At 42.5% G+C, this 26,273-nt stretch overlaps 1 protein-coding gene across 1 annotated transcript; it reads right to left on the minus strand.

Annotated features, from left to right (window-relative positions):
- Nucleotides 1-976: 976 nt before the first annotated feature.
- Nucleotides 977-19,481, minus strand: YWHAB (tyrosine 3-monooxygenase/tryptophan 5-monooxygenase activation protein beta). The gene is made up of 6 exons (XM_084853992.1): nt 19,333-19,481; nt 6,902-7,202; nt 5,621-5,744; nt 3,721-3,884; nt 3,215-3,310; nt 977-2,785 (listed from the first exon to the last, which is right to left on the minus strand). The coding sequence occupies exons 2-6, from the start codon at nt 7,193-7,195 to the stop codon at nt 2,729-2,731; spliced, it is 735 nt and encodes a 244-aa protein (XP_084710118.1). The 5' UTR covers nt 7,196-7,202; nt 19,333-19,481; the 3' UTR covers nt 977-2,728.
- Nucleotides 19,482-26,273: the final 6,792 nt, after the last annotated feature.

Consider the following 26,273-nt stretch of genomic DNA (forward strand, 5'->3'; position numbering starts at 1 on the left):
CCATTTTACATGCTTGTTTCCCACACCAGTTTAGTAACATCTGTAAGAATCAATCATCTGCATCGGGCAACAGACTTCATAGGAAGTAGTCGCATCAGCCTTCAACTCACGTAGCTGCATTTTACAGACATTGCTAGAGCAACAGGGAACAATAAGTAGCCCCACAGAAGCGCTGCTGCAGGCCCCCAATAATATACAGATTTGTCTTGTCTCAGTCAAGCCCACACAAGAATTGATCTTACTCCAGCTTCCAGGGTGCTGCTGCAGCACTACCCATGCAGAGCCCTTAAAATGTAGCCATGTCTTTTTTCCCTGTGGAACTTAGGCAAGCAGCTCTTTGGACCCTCAGTAACTGCAAGTAATTCTTTGGATCCCAGCTACAACCATAAGGAGAGAATATTATATCCATGTTCTAACAGAAGTTCAAGGAAGATGTTGCCCAGTGTCATTGCCAGTACTCCAAATAGATATTCCTTCTTGGCAATACCCTACTAGACCTAACACTCATGCAGAAGGCCAATCTGGTTAACATTTTTTCTGAGCTGATGAATTTATTCAGTTTTAAGGCTGTTTGCTTTTTAACTCCTTTCATAAGCCACACAATATAGTGCACCTTAGTTTTATACTATCTATTGATATTAGATAGAGATGAAATTTCCAGAGAGACTTAAGGGTACAGTGTATACTGCTATCCTACAAAACACAATTTTCCCAACATACAAAAACCAGTAGCAGCAGCACTTTGGTTACAGAGTAGCAGCAAAAGTTGAACTAACAGAGTGAGAACTATATAAATACCTCCATATTTCCTTCAGTGAAAACCAGCTTATAGACATAGCCTACATACTGAGAACAATTTCATCTATTACAGACTGTTCTAGTACAGTTAGTACATATATGAGACATAAAATAGCATGGTCATTCTGCCACCACAATGTTCCGCCATTACAGTAAGAAATGTAAAAAATAGACCACAAACTGATAAAATTCTTTATTGTCTTTGAATTGTTTTACACTTTCCTGATTGTGTAAGGTGAAACTAGAACTGTTTAAAAGACATACACAAATCTAGTACATCGATAACCAGGTATTTCTTTTTGCTATACTATTCTCACAACCACATGTGTGCTAGGCAATACAACCATCACAGAAGCAAACTTTAGGCAAAATACTGGTCAGTAGAAACAAAGCAAAAAGAGCTACCAGATATACAGACAGGCTCGATTCCACATTCACTACTGCATTTATCAAGCGCCAAGTATAACTGCACAATTTGTTCAGCTAGTAGAGGGGAATTTTTAAGTCAGTGCATGAATTTCTCTCTTCAGCAGACAGAAGAACAGACAAAAAGATGGATTCTATGAGCTAAGTGGAATGTTATAGGCAAAGGAATGATACTGAAAAGATTGATAGGGTGAATATTCAAATCTTTCCACTGCATTATTCATGCAACTCCTATTGAATTCTAATCTTTGATTGGACAAGTTTATGAACAATTGAACATTCAGAATTTTAGTACCTCAAGTTAACAAGTAATACACATGTTTATGATCTGTATTCCTAAGGCAGCTATGGGGAATCTTGAATAAGAACCTGATCTTGGTTATGACCAAGTGGCAGATACTATGAGCGGAGAACTACAGCAGCACTGGCAACTCTTCAGCATCTAAGTGAGACCTGTCCTCCAGCATATTTAAGTCTCTCCCATCACCACAGAGTAACACCACACACAAAGGAGCCCAGACTTTAAATTGAAGCAGGAACAGAGGGTGGGTAAAACACAATCCATACAAAGAAGAGCTCTGATACTCAGAGGTACAGGCCTCCCCCCTAAAGGGAGGACAAGATTTAAACATTTTAAAGTAGGGAAAGAGTTCTACTTAGCATGACTATCCAGCAACTAATAAGGCCATAAAAAGTAGAAACATCCTGTTGGAATTCCATGTTAATGCACTAAAAATTCACTACCAAGAATAGCCCACACTGTAAATATTCCACTTATTGCTGTGGGAAGGGGCTCAATGATGCCCATAGTAAGAGCACTGAATTATTTCTCCAGAGATGAAGGCCCAGTTTTCTGCCACTGTTAGTCTGGAAGTTAGGCTGTCATTTCCCCATCTTAAATTGAAGCCTTAGAAAAGTTTTACATTTACATGAGCATTTGGCTGAAAAGCAGTGTGTCCAGCATCATTATTTCAAAAAACAAAACAAAAAATGTCTGAATGAATGTGCCTATTAAATTCACAGAAGTGAGCTACTGAACTGGAATGCCACACAATAGATTGTTTCCCTTCCATGTTGCAGTGTCACAATATAATCTTTATAATTTTCTGTACAACTTTACAGTAGAATTGTACTTCGACAATGTTGATACCAGATTATAATCCTTCCAAGGACTTACATGATTTGTGTCTACTCTTCCATCATTTAGAGTTTTGTAGAGTCAACTGCAATTGCAAAACCCATAATCACAGTGTTCAGTTAAAAAAAAATATAAACACGGTAATCATAACTGCAAGTGTTCATAATAGGAAAGGTTTAGAATGCCATTGCTCAACTGATTTCCATTTTACGTACACAAAACACCAACCAATTGTTTTTACCCCACAGACAGTTTGCTACGTTGAGGTTGTGAAGTCGATGTACTATTCTTTTTGCTTGTCGCACAAAGGGATATAATGTGTAGGATACAGAGTGACATTGAACATATAGTGAAGCGTGACAGCCATTAGTTCTCGCCCTCCCCAGCTTCCCCTTCATCTCCCTGGTTTTCCGATGTCCATAGCTGTAAGAAAATACAAACATGTTTATGCTGAAAACATCCAGTTAATTACATTGGTCCAGAAAGGGGAGGTGGGGCAATTTGTTTTAGTAGAGCACTCCTCTTTAGTAGAGCAATATGATTTTATTTGAGTGGAAAAGATAATGAATGATGAACTAAAGACTGGAGATTAGATGAAGTTAAACAATAAGTACATGAAGCCTACAGGCAGCACACCAAGATCTGCTAGCAGACCAATAAGGGCATTTGTCAAGTTTTCCACTATAGGTATGACTGCTTCACACATGAGAGCTGTCATTAACTTCTACGGGACTTTGAGCTACCCTCAAAACATTTTGTAAGGATGCAATTATTTATCATTTATGGGACAATAAGTCTTAAAACCTCAAACGCTGCATCATTTAAAGAACAGTCATTCCAAAGAATACTTACAGTAAGGTTATCTCTAAGTAGCTGCATAATCAGAGTGCTATCTTTGTAAGATTCTTCATTCAATGTGTCCAGTTCAGCTATTGCTTCATCAAATGCCTAAACAAATTCAAATAATTAAATGTTTCATCCACTTGTATCACTCTGTTTGGATTCCAAAAACTATGGCCAGCTGAGTGAAAAAAAAAACCTGCTTAACAATACTCATAAGACCTGCATCTATGTTAGCATCATGCCTTTATTTCTGCCGGTGAAGTTGTATTTCTTTAGAATTCAGAAGTTTGTGCATTTTAGACAACAGAAGTCTAGTTTTCCCAGAGAAGAGTTGGTCATTTTAGCTTAGCAACCTTTCTTCTGAAAGGATGCATTTGAAGGTACAGCCCTCAATCACTATTCATTGAACCATAAATGTCTACTTTCAGAGCAATAGCTTGTTTTCCCAGCTGTTTAATGTGTATCTCCCAACTTGTTTCCCCATAACCATTTTTGATAAGATTAAGTCTGCTTACTGTCTTTGCCAGACTACAGGCTTTCTCTGGCGAGTTTAGTATCTCATAATAGAACACAGAGAAGTTGAGTGCCAGACCAAGTCGAATAGGATGCGTTGGCTGCATCTCTTTCTTGCTGATTTCAAATGCTTCTTGATATGCCTGCTGAGAATTTGCTACTGTTGCTGCAAAAATAGATGGTATTAAGTTTATTTTAATAGCTTCTTGACATAGGCAATTAAAATCGGAAGCATTTACAAAAGGTATTTCTTTAAAGTAGGGTTGAGCAGTGTTCTCCAGCAAGTAATTTGGCAGAAAAAAGGGAACACCAGAATGTTTCCCCAAAGACTCAATATTTTACCTTTTTTGTACCTGTTGACAGTCCCAATCAACGGCTGCTTCGGGACCAGTCTGCTTTATGACTGGCTATTTCTGACCTAGTAACAGGGATAGCCACTATGCAGCAAGATTTGGCTGCACAGCATCACTGACAGCAAGCAAAACTCAGGGTTAGAGCAATTCCTACTCAGGAAGAGGCCTGATCTGAAGAAAAAAATGGTGCCAAAGTGACAGCCTATCAGACTGTGAAGAAACTCACAATGGAGCACCACTGCCTAAATGTCAGATACCACACAGGTGGTGGCATGGACTGTGTGTACTTAAAAAAAGAAAAAGTGCCAAATAAGGATGCTTGAAGTGGAGGAAGAAATTCTGCAAAAGGTATCCCCCTCCAGTCCAGCTCAGCCCAAGTTTAAAGAATAAATTACTCAAACAAGTGTATTTCCTAAGCTAACTGTGGATATAAGCCAACTATACAGCTGACATATTGCAATGTATACAAAAGAGTGACACAACTTTAAATGATTTATTATAAAAGTAGCATGGTCTAAACAGTTGCATGCTAATACTGCATGATCCTAGCTGCAGAACATTCCCTATTCCATCATCATAAGGTATTTTATCCAGAACCAAATTCCATGGTGTCTTGAACAGTTAGTGTAGTATAAGTTGTGCCTCACATTACTGTTGTGATCAAATCATGACATTTGAACAAAAACCCCATACCTAAAGTTTTCATTTGGTTCTACATTTGCTGACCTTCCAAACATATTACAAAGTTTGCAGGGGAGGGGGAGTAGAAAAATTTCTACAGAGTCCGGAATTCAACAGTGCTGTGCCATTCTGTTTGCAGGGTGGCTTTTGGTTCATCAAATGCCTCCACTAATGAAAGAGAGGAGGCAAGTTTTCCTAACTCCCCTTCCCCCTGCAAATCTGTTTTAGAGAGCTGGGAGATCTCAAGAACAGCATAGAAGCTAGCAGGAGAGTTGCAAGGGGAGTCAACAAAAATCCCACCTTCCATTAGCAGAGACGTCTGCTGGATCAAAATCTACTCTGAACAGAATGGCATCGTTGGATTCCACCCAGTAAATGTAGGCTAAATGATAAAATATCACTAGCTTGGTATCATGCGCAGGCATGTTCTTTTCATAAACAAATTAATACCCCATCCCAAGGGTTTAAGGCACACGAGAGATCAGACTACTACAACTACAGATTGTAAGTACATTTTATTTCATAAATCTGTGACTTTATAGGCAGAACAGGAAGTACAACCTACAAGGAAGTACAGGAAGTACAATGCTTTCTGCTTCCCACAGAAGTGGAACTTTCACATCTTTTCTTGTGGTTCGATGCTCAAGTTCTCCCTGCACTGGGAGCTTGTGCATTTGTATATACAGGAGATATGAATGCAACAGGAAGTCAATTGTTCCTGTTCCCCTCCTCTGTATTCTGAACATCTGAAGTCACGGAAACAAATTTAACTTGAAATCTAGGAACAACCTTTTCTATGATGTTACACGCAGCTTTTGTAAGGTATTATTAAGAAAGACTTGGCATGCAAAGAAAGTTAATCACCTACTTTGCTTGTTGTCTCCAGATGCTACCTCTGAAAGGTATCTGTAGTAATCTCCTTTCATTTTCAAATAGAAGACCTTGCTTTCTGGCTGTGTGGCATTAACAATAAGGTACTTATCCAGCAGTTCCTGAAATAGGTATTATTTAAAAATTACACACTACTTTCTAAATTCATCACCATGATGCATAAATCTACAGGAACACATTCTGGGAGACCTCTATTGTGAACTTTAGCAGACAAGCCTGCTTCATTAAAACAGAGCCCTTCATCCATTTATGGACACTTACACAAATTAAGTTGATTAGTTCTGTGCAACAGGCAGGCAGGCTTTTTATGGTGTGGCAGAAACTAGGCCATACTGCACCAAACACTGGAGTATGTTTTAACCAGTTTTTCATTTCCATTCAGCTCATGCCTAAACCAGTTTTCTATCAGGAACCAGGTCTCATTAACTCCCAAGATCTGAAGAGGTCAGTCAGCCAATTGTTTTTTAAAAGTGTGAAGCATGTGGATAAATGTCTTCACCCAGAAATTAAGCTGGGCGTACATGGTAAAAATCAGGTGGCTCACAGAAAGGTTTGGTGGGCATTTAGAGAATGTGGACACTAAAGGAACACTTGTTTAATAGTGAAGGGAATACTCCCATGGTCACCCACTGATGGATCCTCCCCCTTCAGAAGATATTAGTGAATACGCACCCCATGTCCAATACAGGAAATCCAGGACAACTTCTTGACAACTATGATTTTCTCTTGATTAATAATAGGTGCATGAGATGAAAGCAAACATTCATGAAGAATCAGGCCAGGGAAAGAACTACCAGGAATATGCTATCTCTTATCTGCTGCCATTGTATGGCTATGAGGAAACCATAAAAACACTGGGGAGTATTACAACTCCCTCAAGCAGACTAGGAAGGGTGAAGCATCAAGTTCTTCTAACTTTAGGGATAGAAGGCTGGTTGCTACATTACACTAGATAATGTAAGTAGGATGTTTCTGTTGCATAACGAGTGAATGCTTCCAATCGTCTTTTATGTTCATCTATGACCAGCAATTGTTTTTAGGTTTGGTCCATACAAGTATATACTACAAAGCTTCAAGGGAATTTAAAAAATCCCTACAATTCTTGAGAAACTAATTACAAATACAAGCTAAAATCTTTGGCTGTTGGACCAAACTAGATCTGTTAACAAGGGATAAAAATTATATCCCTGCCTTAAGTTTCCTCACAGACAGAGCTCCTTAGCAAGTATTGCTAAAGAAATTGCTAGTGGACTCTTACCAGAACATCATTGCAGATGTCTTGAAGTTCAGCCTCAATCTTCTCACGATATTCTCTTCCCATCTGCTGTTTTTTCTCATTCCGTTCTGTCTTCTGTTCAATGCTGGAAATGACGCGCCAAGAAGAGCGACGGGCACCAACGACATTCTTGTAGGCGACAGAGAGTAGATTTCTTTCTTCATTGGACAGCTCATGCCCCTGCTCAGTGACAGCCTTCATGGCAGCAGCCATATCATCATAGCGCTCTGCCTGCTCAGCTAGTTTGGCCTTCTGTACAAGTTCACTTTTATCCATGGTTATTCTTAAATGAAAAAAAAAAAGAATAGGAATGTGTACTTCCTGTTCAATTTCCTCCAAGGGGACAGAACCAGGATTGGATAGTAAGTGTATGATGTGATAACAGTGACAGTAAACAATGAGGGTTTGGGCTGTTCCTCATACCTCATACCCCAAAGAAAGGTTTCTTATTAATAGGGCTCCACAAATTTTGACTGTGCTTACTAGTCAGTCATAATCTGTGGTCACTACTGACCCCTGCTCCCTGCAGTTACTAAGTTAACAACATCCCTGGAATCTGGGTGCAACTCTCTCAAAGATGTGCTGGAAGTACGAGGTCCAAGCATCCACAAGGAAAGAGGGGCATGCAGTCTCACTCTGGGAAGGAAGACAACCACACTCAAAACCAAACCAAGGGCAACAGTTAGACTGAAGCTGAAGTTTAGTACTGGGGACATGCTATTGTCCCCCAGACCAGAATGCTCAGGATGGTCTTGAGGTGGAAAATGAAATCAGGGAGGCATCCAAATAAGGAAGTGTTGTAATAAGGGGCAAGTTCAATTATCCCCACATAGATTGGATAAAGGCATGTTCCAGTCATGACAAAGAGGTTAAATTTCTCAATGCCCTAAACTTCTGTGCCCGAGAACAGTTGGTCATGGAACCACCCAGAAGGGAGGCAACCTTGTATTTTATCCGAAGCAGTACCACCCAGGACCTAGTAGGAGATGTGCTGTCGAACCAACTGGAAACAGTGACCACAGTGCTGCCAAGGAAGTCCAAGACAGTTACGTTTGACTTCAAATAAGGAAACTTGTCTAAAATGATGGTACTGGTATAAGAGAAGCTGAAAGAGTCAAGATGGTTAAGTCCAAGAGGTCACCAGCATAATTAATGAGCAGTGTTGAGGAAACCATTAGAGAAAAGGCTTCCTTCAGAAAATGGAAGTCTTGCCCAAATGAGAACAAAAAGGAACACAAACTTGCTCAAAGGAAATGCAAGCAGACAATGAGAGATGCAAAAAAGCATTTTATAATACTTCCATACTGCTTAACATATTAACATATCGCTAACAACTTCAAGCCAACAATAAATATATCAGAAGCAAGAAACAAACTAGAGAGGCAGTTGGACCGTTAGATGACAATGGAGTTAAAGGACCACTGGAGGATAAGGAGACCGTGGAGAAACTGAATGAATATTTTAATCTGTCTTCATTGCCAAGGATGTAGGACATATCCCTGTGCCTCAACAGATGCTTTCAGGAAGGGAATCGGAGGTTCTATGATTCTATGAACTGAGGCAAATAGTTGTGACAAAAGATGAAGTTCTTGGCCTTATTGACAATAACCTAATTGAAAGCTAATACGTCACCACGCCCAGCTGATATCCAACCTAGAATTCTTAAAGAACTAATGTGAAATTGCAGATCTTCTAACAAAAATATGTTGTTGTAGTTCAGTCGTTAAGTCGTGTCCGACTCTTCGTGACCCCAAGGACCATAGCACGCCAGGCCTTCCTGTCCTCCGCTCTCTCCCGGAGTATGCTCAAGTTCATCTTCATTGCATCGGTGATGCTATCTAGCCATCTCATCTTCTGCTGTCCCCTTCTCCTTTTGCCTTCAATCTTTCCCAGCATCAGGATCTTTTCCAGGGAGTTTTCTCTTTGCATTAGGTGGCCAAAATATTTCAGCTTCAGCTTCAGTATCCTTCCAATGAGCAATCAGGGTTGATTTCCTTTAGGATGGACTGATTGGACCTCCTTGCAGTCCAGGGGACTCGTAAGAGTCTTCTCCAGCACCACAGTTCGAAAGCATCAGTTCTTTGGCGCTCAGCCTTCCTTATAGTCCAGCTCTCACAGCCATACGTTACTACTGGGAAAACCATAGCTTTGATTTGATGGACCTTTGTCAGCAAGGTGATGTCCCTGCTTCTTACTATGCTGTCTAGGTTTGCCATAGCTTTCCTCCCAAGGAGCAAGCGTCTTTTAATTTCATGGCTACAGTCACCGTCTGCAGTGATCTTGGAGCCCCAAAAAATAAAATCTGTCACTGCTTCCATTTCTTCCCCTTCTATATGCCAGGAAGTGATGGGGCCAGATGCCATGGTCTTAGTTTTTTGAAAGTTGAGTTTCAAACCAGCTTTTGCACTCTCCTCTTTCACCCTCAACAAGAGGCTCTTTAGATCCTCTTCACTTTCTGCCATTAGGGTGGTATCGTCTGCGTATTGGAGGTTGTTGATCATTCTCCCAGCAATCTTAATTCTGACCTGTGATTCATCCAACCTGGCATTTCTCATGATATACTCTGCATATAAGTTAAATAAGCAGGGCGACAATATACAGCCTTGTCGTACTCCTTTCCCAATTTTGAACCAATCGGTTGTTCCATGTCCGGTTCTTACTGTTGCTTCTTGATCTTCATACAGGTTTCTCAGGAGACAGGTAAGGTGGTCTGGTACTCCCACCTCTTTAAGAATTTGCTACAGTTTGTTGTGATCCACACAATCAAAGGCTTTATCATAGTCAATGAAGCAGAAATAGAGGTTTTTCTGGAATTCTCTTGCTTTCTCCATGATACAGCGAATGTTGGCGATTTGATCTCTAGTTCCTCTGCCTCTTTGAAACCCAGCTTGTACTTCCGGTTGTTCTCAGTTCACATACTGCTGAAGCCTAGCTTGTAGGATTTTGAGCATAACCTTGCTGGCATGTGAAAACAAAAACATGTAGCCTCTGTAGCAGAGAATGGCCTAAGATCAGCCACCATAGCAGAGAATGGCCAATGTAACACCAATTTTTAAGAAGGGATCCGGGAAATTACAGGTTGGTTGGCCTACCATCTGTTCCAGGTAAATTGATGGAAAGCATTATTAAACATAAAATTAGTAAGCAAATAGAAGGACAAAAGCTGCTGAGGAAGAATCAGCATGGCTTCTGCAAAGGGAAATCCTGTCTCACTCATCTTTTGGAGTTCTCTGAGTGTGTCAAATATGATCTGGCAGACATTGTTTACTTGGACTTTCAAAAGGCTTCTGACAAAGACTCCTGAGCGAACTTAACAGTCATGGAACAAGAGGAGAGGTTAAAGAACAGAAAGCAGAGTAGGAATAAATGGTAAATTCCCCCAGTGAAGGGATGTAAACAGTGGGGTCAGACAAGGATTTGCATTGGGACCAATACAACTTGTTCATAAATGATCTGGAATAGGAGTGAGAAGTGAGATGGCCAGGTTTGCTGATGACACCAAATTATTTAGTGTGGTTACAACAAAAAGGGACTGCAAAGAGCGCCAAAAGAATCTCTCCAAACTGGGAAATGGACATCAGAATGGCAAATGTGGTTCAATGGAAGCAAATGTAAAGTGATGCATGTTGGGGCAAGAAGTCCCATCTTCAGAAGGTTCAATCCCTGGTATCTCCAGGTAGGGTTGGAAAAACCCTACCTGAAAACCTGGACAGCTGCTGCCAGTCAGTGTCAACAGTACTGCACTAGATAGACCAACGATCTTATTTGCAGCTTCCTATGTCTACATCCAACTTCAGGTATACTCTGATGGGATCTGAGCTAGCAGTGACTGACCAAGAGAAAGATCTTTGAGTTGTGGACAGCTTGATGAAAATGTCAACCCAGTGTGCAGCTGCTGTGAAAAAGGCAAATTCCATGTTAGGCATAATTAGGAAAGGAATCGAAAATAGAATTGCCAAGATCATACTCCCCTTATACAAATCTATAGTGCAATCACACTTGGAATACTGTATACAGTTCTGGTCACTGCACCTAAAAAGGATACTGTAGAGTTGGGAAAAGTGCAATGAAAATGATCAAGGGGCTGGAGCAACTCCCCTATGAGGAAAGGTTACAATGTCTGGGACTGATTAGCTTAGAAAAAAGGCAAGGAGCAACCTGACGAAGGTGTACAAAATCATGTATGGTGTGGAAAGAGAGACCTTTTTCTCCCTCTATCATACTAGAACCTGAGGTCATTCTATGAAGCTGATTGCTGGGAGATTTACGACAGATAAAAGGAAGCACTTCTTCACACAGCACATAGTTAAACTATGGAATCTGCTACCACAGGATGTAGTATTTGGATTGCTTTAAAAGTGGATTGGACAAATTCATGGAGGATAAGGATATTAATCGCTACTGGTCCTGATGACCATATGCTACCTTCAGTATCAGGGGCAGTATGCCTATGTACACCAGTTGCTGGGGAACACAATTGGGTAGATGCTATTTCACTCATGTCCTATTTGCAGGTTTCGCACAGGCAGCTCATTGGCTACTGTGTGAACAGAATGCTGGACTAGATAGGCCCTTGGTCTGATTCTGCATGTCTCTTCTATTCTTAAAATATTGGCTTCAATACAAACATAATCTGACTTACCCAGCAACCTGAAGTGCTGCTAACAAAATGATTAACTATAGACTTCCTTGAGCCAACCACCACCAATATTTATAGTGTCCACAAATATGCAGGGCTGACAATCCAACTTACTGCTACTCAACTGCACTTTGCTCATATAGCTTAGACAAGTGAGAGGACTGTCCCAGCTTCTGAAGCATAGCACCCTTCCAAGTAGCGGAAAGCTAACATCAAACCTTTAAATGAGCAGTGATGTGGGACAACAATTTTTCTAGTGTTTAATTTTTCCAAGGAAATTTTTCTGTTTCACAAGTTGACTAGTATTAACAAAAGAATGCCAACTGCAAATACAGTATTAGGCAAGCTTTGCAGCTTCAAACTTCTAATGAATGGTTTTCAGGTGATTATCCCTAGCAAGTATGTGAGATAATCTGTCATTGAAATGCATGTATGTCCCAGTGTGAAATTAGTCACTACTACTAGGTAGTGACATTGAAACTGAATGTGCCCCAACAACCTTAGTGGAAGAAAGCTAAAATAGATGAGTAGTTGTCAGCATATCATGCACAGTTCTTTGGGTTGAAAAAATAAACTACTGCACCCTTTCTCAACCTGATGCCCTCCAGATGCATTGGACTACAACTCCTAGCATCACCAGCAAGCCATGCTGACTGGGGGCTGCCAAGTGTTGTAATCCAGCACATTTGGAGAGCACCAGGTTAGGGAAGGCTAATGTAGGGCACAATTCTATGCATGTTGAGATAGAAGTCCTACAATTCCCAACATCTCCCAGCCAACCATGCCTGCTTGGGAATACTGGGAGTTGTAGGACTTACTTCTGACTAAACATGCATAGGATTGCACCTTTAGGGCACAATCCTATTGAGATAGCCAGCAGCCTCTGAAGTAGGAGGCTGCTGAGTATCCAATGCAGGCCAGCTGCAGCATGGAAGCAAGCCTTGCCTCTGTGCTCTGCCTTTTGGCTTAGGGGAGCAAAGGAGGCAGCCCAGTGCAAAGGAAGCTGCGTAATGCAGCTTCTGTGGTCTCCTCCCCATCCCCTTTTACCTGTCTCCATGCTCTGTTCCTGAGCACAGAGATGTAGCCAGTGAGGAGAGAACTGTGCCAGCTATGAGGGGGTGAGGAGTGCAGTTTTTGGGAACCGAAGTTGGAGCCCTGGCTCCGACCTCGGTTCCCAGAAACCAAAAAAATCCTGTGGCACTCTAGTCAGCATTTAGTAGCCATACGATTGCTCCCTTCATGTGTCAGTTTTCAGTACCTTTGCTTTTTTCTTACATTTTAACTACTCTTGTCTTTAAATTTTTACATGTATTCAAATAAAACATTTTACAACGTATGTTAGATCACATTACGTGTACTTTAATTCCCCCCCCTCAAATATTTCAAGTCCTTGTGGTTACTGGGACAAAACATTAAGATGCGGTACTTTTTAAAGCTTTGTTGTTTACTAAATACAAGTAAAATAAACATGCTAAATTAGATCACTCTCTAGGGCATCAGAAAATTTTGATGCAAACTGAAAAATTTCCATTGCAAGTGACTGTATGCAAATCAGCCTACCTTGCATAGGAAAATTTTCCAATTCAAAATTTTCCAGAAAACCCCCATCTCTGAAAATCAATCTATATTATCATGGAAAATGTCAAAGTGACAGGAGTATGAGCACAGTAATATCCTGGCTCCACTAATGCTAACTACTGTGGTTGTTCTCAGGAGATAAAGTGGCTCAAACTTCGAGACTTGGACTAATCAAGTAATACCAAAGGAGCTGTATACTAGAGGACTAGCTGCCAGTTCACTAGCGACAGCCAGAAGTGCAGTTCTGGAAGGCGGGAGGGAAAGCCTCCACTATTCTGCCACAGGAGTAACAGGTTTTTAGAAATCCGCCAACAACACAGGGAGGGAGAGTGCGACTCTTTCAAAACGGCAAACGCATGCAGCATCAATGCTGGGATGCAGCATCAATGTTACTGGTTCTAGAAAAGGGGTGCTAAAAATACATACCATGCCTGCCACTTGCACCCTGTAAAAATCCTTCACAAGACAGTGGGTACAAAAGCAACATACTTTACAGGAATCAAGAAAACCAAGCATTGCTAGATACTGGAAACTATAGCTGAAACAATAGTTAAGAATCAGATCCCTGCTGCATGCACATACAGTCACAAAGACCCCCTATAACTCAAAGGCATTTTAAAAGTAAAAAAAATATTGAGTAATTTGAACAGCAGCAACATCTAGAATGCCTGTTTACTCCACCTTATTCTGGGATAGCCATCCCTGACTGCTTCAGCCTCTGATTAGCTTACATGTTCAAGGAATGAAGTCAGAGACTGAAGCAAGAAGACAGACAATCTGAGAAAGCACCTCACCTCCCTTTTATAATGGGAAATGTAATACAGTTGTTAAAATTGTTGACTAGGGGGAGCTCACAGTTCCTAGGAAAGGCAAAAAATGTGAATGACCCCAGAGAAGCAGCAAGGGTGCTGCTGAAGCATAATGAATTCCTTGCCTGTGTAGACAGAAGTTGCTACTGCAACTGAATCTGGACTATATTAACAAGCACAGATAAAATGTAATTCTCTCCTCATTCTCTTCTTTCAGTTTGCAGTGAACTGACATTAACCACAAATGGCAACCAGCTTACAATCCAACAGCACAACTGCTAAAGTAAACTATAACTATTTCAATTTCAGCAAAAGGCTTGTCATAACAGTTACAGATGCATCTTACATGAGGAAAGTGATACTGAACTATAAAGAAGGTGAAAGCCCATTGCTAGTTACTGGCCACATCAGCATTGGAATAAAGTACAAAGAACTGTTCGCAGAATTGCACTCTTTTCCTCTCCAACTTGAAAGTGACCCTTGCAGAGAATTCCTGAGGCTCCTTGGTACTTTTAAGGCAGACAACGAAGCCATTTTCCAGCAACAGAGCAAAACAGCAAGCTGGTTCTGGAGAGCTTATCACTGGATCCTATATTCTGCTCTAGGATCAAACTTGGAAGTTTCTTTTGCGGTCATCAATGTTTAGCACCAGTTCATACATCGCCATTGCAGAGTTTTCTCCTAGTTTATCTATGGGCGCAATCCTTTATGTATTTATCTGGGAATAAATGCCCTTGAATTCAGTAGCACTTCTTAGTAAACGTGTACAAAACTGCACTGTACAGGCATACAGTAGTAACAATATACTTCATACAAATGATTACAAATTGCAGTGATCCTCCCAGCAATTTCCCCATGTCATCTCCATCATAAATTTTCGCCCCCATTTCGAGTGCTGATTTTGCAACCTTATTCTATCCTGCTTTTAGTTGGAAGCAAGAACTTTCTCCTTTTGAAGGTCTCACATGCCCCCTCTTTAGAAGTGTCCCTCCTGGGGCTAATCGCTTCAGGGCGATTTTCAGCAGGACTGCAGTAACAAGGAAGTTACCCCCACCTCTTGAACCATGGTGTTATTCCTGCTCAAGAGACCTCGCAGCAATTTCATTTTTTTTAAAAGATGGGCTCATTAAAATTGCTTATACACACTTAATGCTACATTTAGTTTGGCCCGTGAGAGTCATGTGGTTGAATCCCTCCTTCCTGCCTAACAGGTATGGAATACTCCCCATGACCTGAAATATAATACAATATAAAAGAAATATATGCGCGCGTGCGCACACACACACACATAGTTGAAGACGTGGGTATTCATTTTCACACCACAGGATGGAGGACCCCCCAAACTTGTAACTTCTCAAGTATCCAAAGAATCCTGCTTTCTACATCGATAGCCTTTGCTTTATATAATTTGTAAAAATTATTCTTACACACTAAAACAGATTTCCTTCACAACAGACTGAAATACCTGGACTGCGATGCATTAACACAAACACTCTGATTTTCAGATCTCAAATCAAGCGAATTCATTTTAAAGAGTTTGATCTAATTTTACTCCTTATAGAACATCTAACACAAAAGCTTTAACATTTTTATTTAGCTTTATAAATTTGCCTTGATGCAAGATTTGCTACCAAAATATTTACATCTATCTAACAAGGTATGGGTAGGCAACCTCCAGATGTTTTGTACATACTGAAACTCCCATAATCTCTGACTATTGGCCATGCTGGCTGGGGCTGAAAGGAGATGTAGGCCAAAACACCTAGAGGGCACAAGGTTGCCCGCCCCTCTAATAGGGCATGTTAAAAGTCCTGGAGTTGAGCTGCATCTTCTTTCAAGAGGCAGCCTTTTTTCTCTCTCAAATGTAAGCAATCTTTCTAGGTCTAGATGTACAAAGGAGCAGTTTGGATACTCTCCATTGCTTATCTTGTTAAGCCAAGAGTTCAGTTGATCTGTGCTCATTATGAGGGTATTTGGAAAAGGGAAGAAGTGATAGGGGAGGGATCTCTGAACAAAAGATTCAAAGCCATGGCAGAAACAGGGTTTCCCAAGAAGAACTAGCAAGCTCAGCATCATTTTTCAATAGGCACCCCCGGGAAGCTAGTTGTCATGTATAGAACAAGACATGCATTTTGGATTTAAGCATTTTCTAGTAACACGCGATTTTCAAATGTTTCCTGCCGAGAAAGGTCAGATAAAGCCACAGGGACATGCAAGCAAAATCAGAAGCTGTTCCAAGAGATTACTAAATTGGTATTCTGTGCCTGATTATAGGATCCTTTGAGGTAAGTCAGTTTGGATTCACCGTTTTTGTAGTCTGTTACTTCACATATCTATGAATTACATATGACATTCAAAACAGATGAGAAATGATACTTAAAATCCTGTAGAAAAGGAAAATTGGTACTGAAGTGTCTGACTTGCATAATATAGTAAAATGGAAATTCACTGTCAAGAAATATTTTGATTACCTGAGTGTGCATTTTTAATGAAGAAAATAGATCCTGTTTTAGTCAATTTCTAACACATTAGAATTAAACCTCTTAAGAGACATTTGTAAGAGAAAATTGCTGACAGTTTTCCAGAGTACGCATTAAAAGCTGTAGCCAAATCGTTAATACTGAGCTTTCTTTCTAAAAAAGCCTATTGTAGCCAAACTTAAATAATAATAAGACTGGTGATCTCACCCCAACAGGCATACATCCTCATTACACAACAGGTGCAGAAGATAAAAATGGGTGCTACAACACTAACATCAGGATACGTATTTTGAAAAATTGTTTCCATTTGCTAGAATCAAGAAGGAGAAAAAAAGAAAAGCTTCAAGTGGAACATCCCAGTTCTACAACTTCCATATTCAATACTCAGGAAACCAGCAGCTTTCTGACAGAAGGGGGGAAGCTTTCTTTATAATTCAGTCACAGATATGCTGACGCAAGAGCAGCTACAGTATTGACAGATATTGTGGATTATGTGAATGCTCTCCCAGCAGGCAGCACAGCTGGCAGTTACTTTTCAGGGGGCACAAGAACAGAATGTCCCTGAAGCCCCTTCCAACAGCATGGCAATAACTCAATTTTTCTTTCTGCAATAGCAGGTTTCTTGCACATAACTGCTGTGTGTCCTTTTATGTTGACCACAGCCAAACAAGCACAAGCCACTAACATTATATTGATTACTCATAACATGATAAAATGGACTCTACCTCACAAAAGCTTATGCCACAATAAATCTGTTGGACTATGTTGTAATTGACATCAGCATCAATCATCTCCTTTCCATGTATGCCAAACCATCCTAATGAAGAATGAATATTCACTCATACAGCCACAAACATCATGTAAGGACTGTACAATCTTTACATTATGCCTCCTAATAACCCCAAGGGACTCTCACAACTAGTCAGTGATCCTATGGTAGAGGCATCCTAGATTATACTGGTTTTCAATTCAGGTTCCAGTCTTCTCAAACTGTAGGGAAGGGTTCTTGGGGTGGGGGTATGGAACACCCAAAAGGGGGTGTGAAGTTCCAGGGAGGAATAGGACCCTGAAGGAGGTGGAACCTTCCTCTCTTCACTAGCCAAGATATGAAGGTGAAGGATTTAATTATTTATTCATTCATTCATTTCATTTCTATACCGCCCAATAGCTGAAGCTCTCTGGGTGGTTCACAAAAATTAAAATCAAAAAGCATACAGTGCCCTCTGAAGCTGGTTCCTCACTACTTCACTCTGGATTTGTGAATGTGATTGTTCTTCACTTGCTCTCTCGTGCCAACCTGATTTGGAAAAAACATGATTTGTTCTAAAGATTTATGTGTCATTTTAGGAGGAGTCTGTGTCATTTTAGGAGGAGTCTGATGTCTTTTTCTATTCCCCTTTCTAATGGAAGTTTTGGGTTAGTAACCCAAATTGACAGGTTTTCACACAAAGCAGCAAGCTGCATATCTACAACTGCAGGTAAAGATAACTGCTATGGAATGGATGGGTTGATGCCAGATGGGAGTAAACTCAAATCTAAAAAATACTGATAGAGACATGTAAATCTAAACAGCTCAATTCATATGAAAAAAGCAGTATGAAAAATTCTGCCCAAGTTTCACCTCCTTAATATTTATTCTATTTAAAGTATGATGCGCAGTTCTTTTGAATAAATGTTTATGTGGATCACATATTACCACTTTAATGATATGCTTATCTAGGGTTCTTTTTTTTACTTAAGATTTTTAAAGAGCTCTGGCTTAAAAGGCTGCGCCAAATTATGGTCAATTCCCATTTCCTAATATAGCTTACATTAAAGTTCATGAACAGTTAACCAGTAAGAACTACTGCCCATGACAAACCCTGGTGTTAACCTGCCATTTGGCTTCTGGAGTGCTCCTTACCGCTTACCCAATTCCCCCATTACTAAGAAACGTTAATTAACATAAAATTTGTCAGAAATGCTAGCGTTATGCTTAAATGTAATCTACTCCCATGTCTTTAAAAACAAAATACATGGGGCTGTGTCCAATGTTAGTCCTACTTGACATGAATGGGACTTAAAGCAAACGAACATTGGATATAACCCCATGGATTAAAAATAAACAGTTTTTAACAACGAGAAATTGAGCGTACTGGAAGGGTGGTGGACCAACAAGTAGGCAAAGGAGGTGGTGGGGGAAGCAAGGTTGAAATCCTAAGCGACTGAGGTCCATGGGGTCTGCTTCCACGCTTGCTTTCCGCTTAAAGGAGAACGGGCTGTTAAGAATCCTTTCCCCCCACCTTTCTAGGTGGGCAAAGTGTCAAGGGGCGGATTGGGGGTGGGGGCGCTGCGAAAGGAGGCAGGTCCGCCCACGGCAAGTGCAAACCGAAGGAGCCGAAGGCCCTTTTGCCAACAGCGAGGCTAAAAAAGAAAAGCCCCATCTCCGGTTTGTTCCGCACAGGTGAGCACGCCCAGCCCCAGGCAAAAGAAGGAGAAGGTGGCGGTGACTCAGCCAGGGCGGGGCCGCTTCCAGGCGAGGTGACGGCGCCAGCTGAGACCCAGGGAGGGGAGCCGGACGAGGGCGAGAGCGCACACACACAGAGAAGGCAAGCGCCCCATTACAGAGGCGGGGCCGCCCACGCCCGTTAGTCTCAGGGCGTCGGCGGGGGAACATCAGGGTGGTTAAGCGGCAGCGGCCTGGCGGCCTTGCTCCGGCCTCTTCCGAGCCCCCGTCTCAGGAAGAACCGATCCCGAGACGGCGGTGCTCCCGCCTCCCAAAGCCCTCGGGAATGGAGGGCGCCCGAGGGAGAAGGCCGCGGCTCTCCTCTTTCCGCCTCGCCTCCGTTCCGTGGGGGAAGGGCAAGGGAGCTGCACACGGAGCCGCAGCCGTTACACCGGGAGAATTTGGGCGGGAAAACCGCTCACCTGGCGCGGGTAGGGCTAAGGCAAGGGAGAAGGCGGCTCAGGCCTCACAGACTCGGTCCCGGGCGGAACAAGCGTCTCGGCGCGCGGCAGCCCGCTTCACGATTACCACACATACACACCCTGCGGCTCCTGCAGCCACTTCCGGCCCCAGGGACACGCCCTTTCCGGCAGGGACACGCCTCTTCCCCTCCCTTTCCTCACCCGCTTCCCCCATTGGACTAGCAGGGCCGCGGAGAGGAGTGGGCCGGCTGCAGGCTGGGAGAATGCCGCTCGGTAGCCATGGTAACAGGGCACGGTGGTCTGGTCCGCGGTGGGGCTGCGGGGAGGGGGAAGAAGACCACTTGGGCCTTCCTCCTCTTCCCGTTCCCCCTGCCGCGTAAGCCCACCCCTCGCCTCCGCCTCCGCCGCCGCATAGTCCCCGTTCATTTGGCACCACCCAGCTCTCGCTGTCGCCCAGCCCCGGCTTCACTGTGTCATATTGTCAGCCATGCGGGGCGGGGGGGGGGGGTTCTGGGAGGGAAACGGGCACGGTGTGGCTCAGAGACAGAGAACCCGCGCGGGGAACAAAGAGGAGACGTAGTCCCTCCCTCCTCCTTTCCCACGGAATGGTAGCTGCCACCTCGGCGTGATCTCGCAGCCGCTTGTGTGGGTGAGCAAAAGGTGGTGGGCGAACCCCTGCAGCTGTCTGTGGTAGGGGTAGACAACCTGGTGCCCTCCAGACAGTTTAAGCTACAACTCCCATAATGCCTGCCCATTGGCCATGCTGGCCGGGGTTTATGGGACTTGTAGTCCAAAACATCTGGAGGCCGCCCCCTTGCCCACCTCTGTTCTATCGAGCCCATCCCTCTGCCTTCAAGGGAGTTGGAAGGTCAGTGGTCGAAGCTACGCCTTCCATGCACCAGGTGCCAGCATCAACCCTTGTCACATTCAGTGAGAAAGAAGAGCCAAATAACAGGTGATGCAAAAGGCCTCTACCTCAGACCCTTGAGCCAGGGTCAGACAAAACTGGAGAACATCCAAAATAACCCAGTGGGGAAAAGTGACAAAGCCTCAAGATGTAGAAAATAGATAGTTTTATTCCTCAAAGTAGCCAATGCATTTCAGCCCTGTACTGTATATTTTGGGCCTTCTTCAGGGGTTAAAACTTAAAAATTGCCTGCAGAGATCTCTGAAAAGGGATGTCTCCAAGATGAATCCTGCATCTTGGAGTATTCATCTTGAATTAGTGTCTTTTCAGGGATCTCTGCAGGCATTTAAAAAAAAAAAAAACAACCCGAAGAAGGTCCAAAATATATGGTACAGGGCCAAAATGTGTTGGGCTATTTCAAGAATATATATATATAGAGAGAGAGATAGATAGATCTTGAGAGATCTCTTTTTTCCATCAGATCCTTGAGCATCATTTCAGACCCAGGCCAGTCATAGTCGTTGCTACTTCCCATTATTTTTCCCTTTCAATGTGGTTCATAGGGTTTACTTAATAAAACTCTGTTAAAGCAAACCTCACAATTAACATAATAACAAAACAGAAAGCGACAATATAAACCATTTCATTACTATCCCCATGAACCAATCCATCCCCTCTCACCTCCCCCACAGGATCCATTCTTTGCTTTATTTGTAGCTTGCATGGATTTCAATGGAGCCCAGTCATTTCAACTGTCAATTGCAGCTTCCATGTTTCCCATGGACATTCTGACAGCTCCCTTTACTTTGTTTCCAATGGACATTCCTGTCCTTCGTTTTAGTTCATCCCAGTACTTTGACAAAGTCTCATCTTGTATGGCAGCTTCCTATGTTTTGATTTGTTTTAATGATGACTCTTGAATAAATAGTATGTCACCTGTTGCCTCTTCGCATATACATATACATAAGCAACTGCTGCCTCTTCCCTGGTTGGATGGCAGGGCCTTTGTGTCTTCACCTGTTAAATGACCAGCAGAAATTCAAAAGATAAAACTTTTTCTTGGCATGAGGCATGCAGTGAGAAGGAAAGCTTCAGTAGCTTATTTTCTGTGACACCTGTGAAAAGTAAGCTCTGCCTGGAAGGGAAAAGAAAATGTGGCAATCTTGCCCCCAACTCTACCCATTTCCTCAGTGTGTGTGTATGTGGAGTCAGGTGGCCTGAATTTGAACCAGTTGCTGCATAATATGCAAATGAGTTAACCTATGCTTTGTTGTTGGGTTAACTTTGGGTTGTTTAACCCTTAAACAACTCAAAGAGTTTCTGGGTTCGGATGTCACACTAACAACCTGTGAACAGGGGAATCATAGGCTGTTCATTGAAAGTGGAAGTGATGAGTGCTGGAGGCAGTGTGCTCACTCGCTCCTGGCAATTCGTGGTATACATGCAAACTGGGACACACTGTTAAGAGTAGTGCTTGCTGCAACCATAAAAGCCTTTCTTGCTTCTAAAACCATCAGAGCAGCTCCTCCCCCTTTATTTTTTTTTTAAGTGGGGGCGTTCTTCTCATTCTTTATTTCAGAATGAGAAACTTAGCTCATCACTGGGCTTTATTTTTTTTTATTTTTTTTATTATCATTTAAAGCATTTTTATGCTGCTCCTCAGCCCAGAAAAAGGTTCCTATAGTGGAATCAGTAAACGACAGTCCCTGCCAGCAGGCTTACAATATAAAAAGATATGACACAAGGAAAAGGGGATGGGGAGGGAAAAGGCAAAAAGATAAGATTTTTCAGCAGGGCTGGTGGAATGGCCCTGCTTCACGTCTTATTTCCTGGTGAGGGCAGTCCAAATAGAGCATACCCTGATCATCCCCCAGCCTGCTCCTTTGTCTCTTGCTCCTTTACATTTACAATGGGCCTTACATTCAGTAGTGGGAGAGGAGGCAGCAGAGGTGGCAAGACCAGTTCTCCCCCTGAGCTGTGCTCTCTGGCAGCCTGGAGCTTCTGTGTGCCCCCCCCCCCATTATATGTTACAGGCAGGTGCCACCTTTAGCAAGAAAGTGGTTCTTTGCTCTCCATATACCAGCAGCCAGAGAGAAAGTGCTGAGGGAGCTTGACTCAGGTTGTGGCAACTTGGCAGGACTTCACTTACCTGTGTGGGGAGTTGGTGTCATCAGCAGCCACCCACTGAACAGTCAGCAGTGAGTCCAGGCATCTCCCAGTTAGTGCTGGCTTTCAAGCCATTCCTGGAATCCTTGACTGCTGCCTCTGCTGCCACAGAGACACAGTCACAAAACACAGTGAAAACTTAGCAGCCTCTGATAAGTTCCTTCTACATCCCTCTGCAAAGTACTGTGATTAGAAGTAAAAAGGAGAGGCCTGGTAAAGTTATTCCCTGGTTGGAAAGTAGAGCTGTCAGTTACAAAAGTACAAGCCCTCCTCTCCTTCTCCCTCTCCTCACTCTGGCGTTTTACTTGAATGGAGAGCATAGGGGAAGGAATGTATCAATGTTTGTGGACACTGTCTGTATCTGTGTCTTTCTGAATCACTCCTGAAGCTTCAGGAGGTCCCAGATTTGCTTTGCGGCAATTTAGAGGATCTTTGCTTTGCTTCAGATGAATTCCAGGTCTGTCCAATTCAGTTCGGGATTCATCCAAACCGATGCACAACCCCTAGCTTTAACAAATCATTTCAAAATGTTGTAATGTTTGTTTGTAAGTTGTACACTGTTTGATTGCTACTTTGATGTCAAAGAACAAGTATAGAAACAATAAATAAAAAGAAAACATACTGTCTGACAGCACTCTTAGTAAGAACTGCCTTCCTTCTATCATGAAGACAGACAATCCGAGCCACAGGCTGGTTAAAATGAAGTACTTCGATGATAGCAGATGACAATCCATTGAAGTCCCTCTTTTGACGTGCAGTTGATTTCTCTGTGATTTTAAGCCACCTGTAGCTGGCAAAAGTAGTTGTGATATAGCTCGATTGTAGGTCAGGCTATGAAACTGCAGTCAGAAAAATACTTTACTCTGGTGTAATCCCATTGAAGTAAGTGGGTTTTATTTAGAGCAAATTGAGGTATAAGAGAGGCAACCTTGCGGAGGCTTTTGTTTTTGTGCTTTAGCGTTATGATCCTGAAAATGATCACAAACCTATAAGCATCAGTTGATATTTCTGTTCTTCTGTGATAGTATTGTTGCTTGCTTTGTGAAGCAATGTTATTATTTCAAAGACTTCTCTTTTTCTCCCAAACGGTAGGAAACGTTGCAGATGACAGAAGCGTGGCATTTTTAGTGGGTTCTTTCAGATGTGATTTTTATCTTGCTATAAACACCTCACTGTCCCATTAACTTCACTTACTTATATCTTAGGGTGCAATCCTATGCATGTTTAGACAGGAAAAAAGTCCTATAACTCCCAGCATGCCTTAGCATACCCCAACCAACTCCCATGCTGGCTAGGGAATGCTGGGAGTTGCAGGACTTTTCTGTGTCTCCAATGCATAGGATTGCACCTTCAGTTGCTTAGATGTGCTTTTCCATGGCTGGTTGTGAGGAGTCTTATCAATCAGGGCCTTACTTCAAGAAGTACACCAGGTCCCAAATACAAGACAAGAAACAGATTTCTTGTTGTGTCCCCCCCCCCCGTGTGTGTCTGTGTCTATGTGTGTGCATGTGTAAAAATTACTGTAGCTCTAAAACATCAGGATTGGAAGTGGTCAGGAGACTGGTTTGATGAGTCCCGATGTTGGCATCTGCTGAATCAGTTCAGATAGAGCCTCTTATAGGGACTGTTGGGAGCATGGCAAGAGAATAGACTAGGAAAGTGTCAGGGCCCAGTGGGGTGAAAGACAAACATCATGGTCCAAATAGGTCAGGGGTCAGGTTCTAGAGCAGGCAGACAACAACCTAAAGGGCCAAAGTGTCATGGGCCCATCTTTTCTGGCATATACTCTGGCACGCTGACACAGGACACCCAAATCAGTGATACTCTTTATTGTAGTAAATCTCACAGTAAAAGCTTAATGGTTACAACTCTCCAGAAGTTATATAGCTAACGACAGCTATAGGCACATGGCTTAATATAAGAAACAGTCCAAACCCTAAATACTGCAACTGTGTCTGAGATCAGTCCCATGATAATTTCCCAAGTTGAAATCTCTACAGTTCAGAATACAAAGCAAGGTCAAGGGTTATGGTATGTCCAAGCTAGAGTGAGAGCAGCAGGTAGCAGAGATCTTCCCTTTTAGAGCCTCTTTGATCCATGCTCTCAGGCAGACTAAGTTCAGGTTTCAGGATTAGAGCAGGCAAGTGAAAGTCCCAGGCAGTAGAGATCTTCTCCACTAGGGTCTCTACTACACTAGATCCCAGGCAAGCTAAAAACACAGGTGTCAGGATGGGCCCAGGCATTAAAGAAGGGTTGAGTCCAAACAAGAAAGTGATCCAGGCATTAGAGATGTTGTTTCCAGTTTTATATTCCATGCAGGTTCTTAACAATACAAGGTTCAAACAGATAAAGGTCCAGATTTGATGGAAAGTCCAGGTGACAAGTGCTTCAGGCAGCTCAGACAGTGGTAAGTCCAAGCAGGAAGGGGTTTAGGCATTAAAGATAAGAATGTTCTTAGCAAAGGCTCTGGTACCTCAGCACCAGGGGCCACAAGAGCCCTCCTTCTTATAACCTGACAGAGGACTCTAACTGATAAACTAGCATTATGCCTAACAGGGCATGTCCGTTCTGCCTCCGTTCCCAAGGAGGCAGAACAGCCTCCGTTCCCAAGGAGGTAGGTTTGAAAATCCCCCCTTCTTTAGCCTTTCCTCTCCTAGAGTCTCACAGGACACCTGCAAGTTGTCCTGATGGCACAGAGAGTAAGGCACCTGGGTCCTGATGCCAGATTCCATGGTTCAAATTTATTCACACCATACAGGAAGCGTGCTGCACATTTAACAGCAGTCTCAGCTAATTTTTGTGCCAGATAATTTTTGTGCTAGCTCCTTGAAAGCCATGCCTCTCGTCAATTAGGAGACAAGAGCAGGGTCCCTGTGATGGATCTAGGTCTTGGGGTGGGGGCCTCTACACTATGGCAATACCACCCCATCATCAAATGTGGAGGATCATCCCTCTCCAATGGGTAATCTTTCCCTTCACCTCTGCTGCCACCATTAAACTGCACCCCTTTATTTAACATATACCTTTTTTTCCTAAGGCAGCTTGTCATTAGGCATGGCATAAGACAAATCAGAACAGAGGTAACAGGAAAGTAAACAAAGATATACAGTATTTTATGAAAAAGAAAACAAGAAAGCTTATTATTTAAGAAAATTGTTACTACTTTTAAACTAGTGCTGTGCCAAAAATGTCAATTCTTCCATTTTTGGTATTTCGTTGGGGGAGGGGTGAAATGAAAACTCCAGCAAAAGAGGCTGGGAAAGGTAAGAATTTCGAATAACTTTCTTCTTGGGGAGGAAAGCAGGATTTCAGCTTACCCTTTTAAATGTAGGAGGTGGCTGAAGGGTTTTCTTTCTATTTAAAAACAAAACAAAACACCACATGCACTAGCAGGAGCCCATGACTCTTCTCCAGCCCAGCAACACTTTCTGAATGCCCAGGAGACTATGTGACCTTGCCCTCTCCAACAGGAATTCAGGAAAGGTTCCAGAAGCTTCTTTGCAAAGCGTGAGCAATCAGGGATTTTAGAGCTTTAGAAAAGTTTTGATCTTCCTTGCAGCAACACAGAGCAAGCAAGATAAGTGTTTTTCTAAATCTCCCAAAGTCCCATTTGTTCTTTGCAAAGAAGCTTTTTGCAAAGAAGCTTCTGCAGGCTGGGAGTTCTTCCTGAATGCCTATTGGAGAGGGCAAGGTCACACAGTCTCATGGGCACTCAAGAAGTGATGCTGGGCCAGAGAAGGGTCTTGTGCTGGCAGTGTTTTTCAAGTTAAAAAACACACACATAGAAGATCCTTCAGTCACCTTTCAAACTTAAAAAGGTATGTGGAAACCCTGTTCCCCTCCCCAAGGAGAAAATTCTCCAAAATTC

This window comes from Heloderma suspectum, chromosome 4 (genome assembly GCF_057233095.1).
Source record: "Heloderma suspectum isolate Gila_16-S chromosome 4, 16-S_ref, whole genome shotgun sequence".
Taxonomy (NCBI): domain Eukaryota; kingdom Metazoa; phylum Chordata; class Lepidosauria; order Squamata; family Helodermatidae; genus Heloderma; species Heloderma suspectum.

Excerpts from the sequence above, each read along its gene's own strand:
- YWHAB (XM_084853992.1), bottom strand. The coding sequence starts at position 7,195 with ATGGATAAAAGTGAACTTGTACAGAAGGCCAAACTAGCTGAGCAGGCA. Across the intron at positions 5,745-6,901 it reads ACATCTGCAATGATGTTCTG|GAACTGCTGGATAAGTACCT; the intron begins GTAAGAGTCCAC and ends TACCTATTTCAG. Across the intron at positions 3,311-3,720 it reads CCTGTAGTCTGGCAAAGACA|GCATTTGATGAAGCAATAGC; the intron begins GTAAGCAGACTT and ends GAATTTGTTTAG.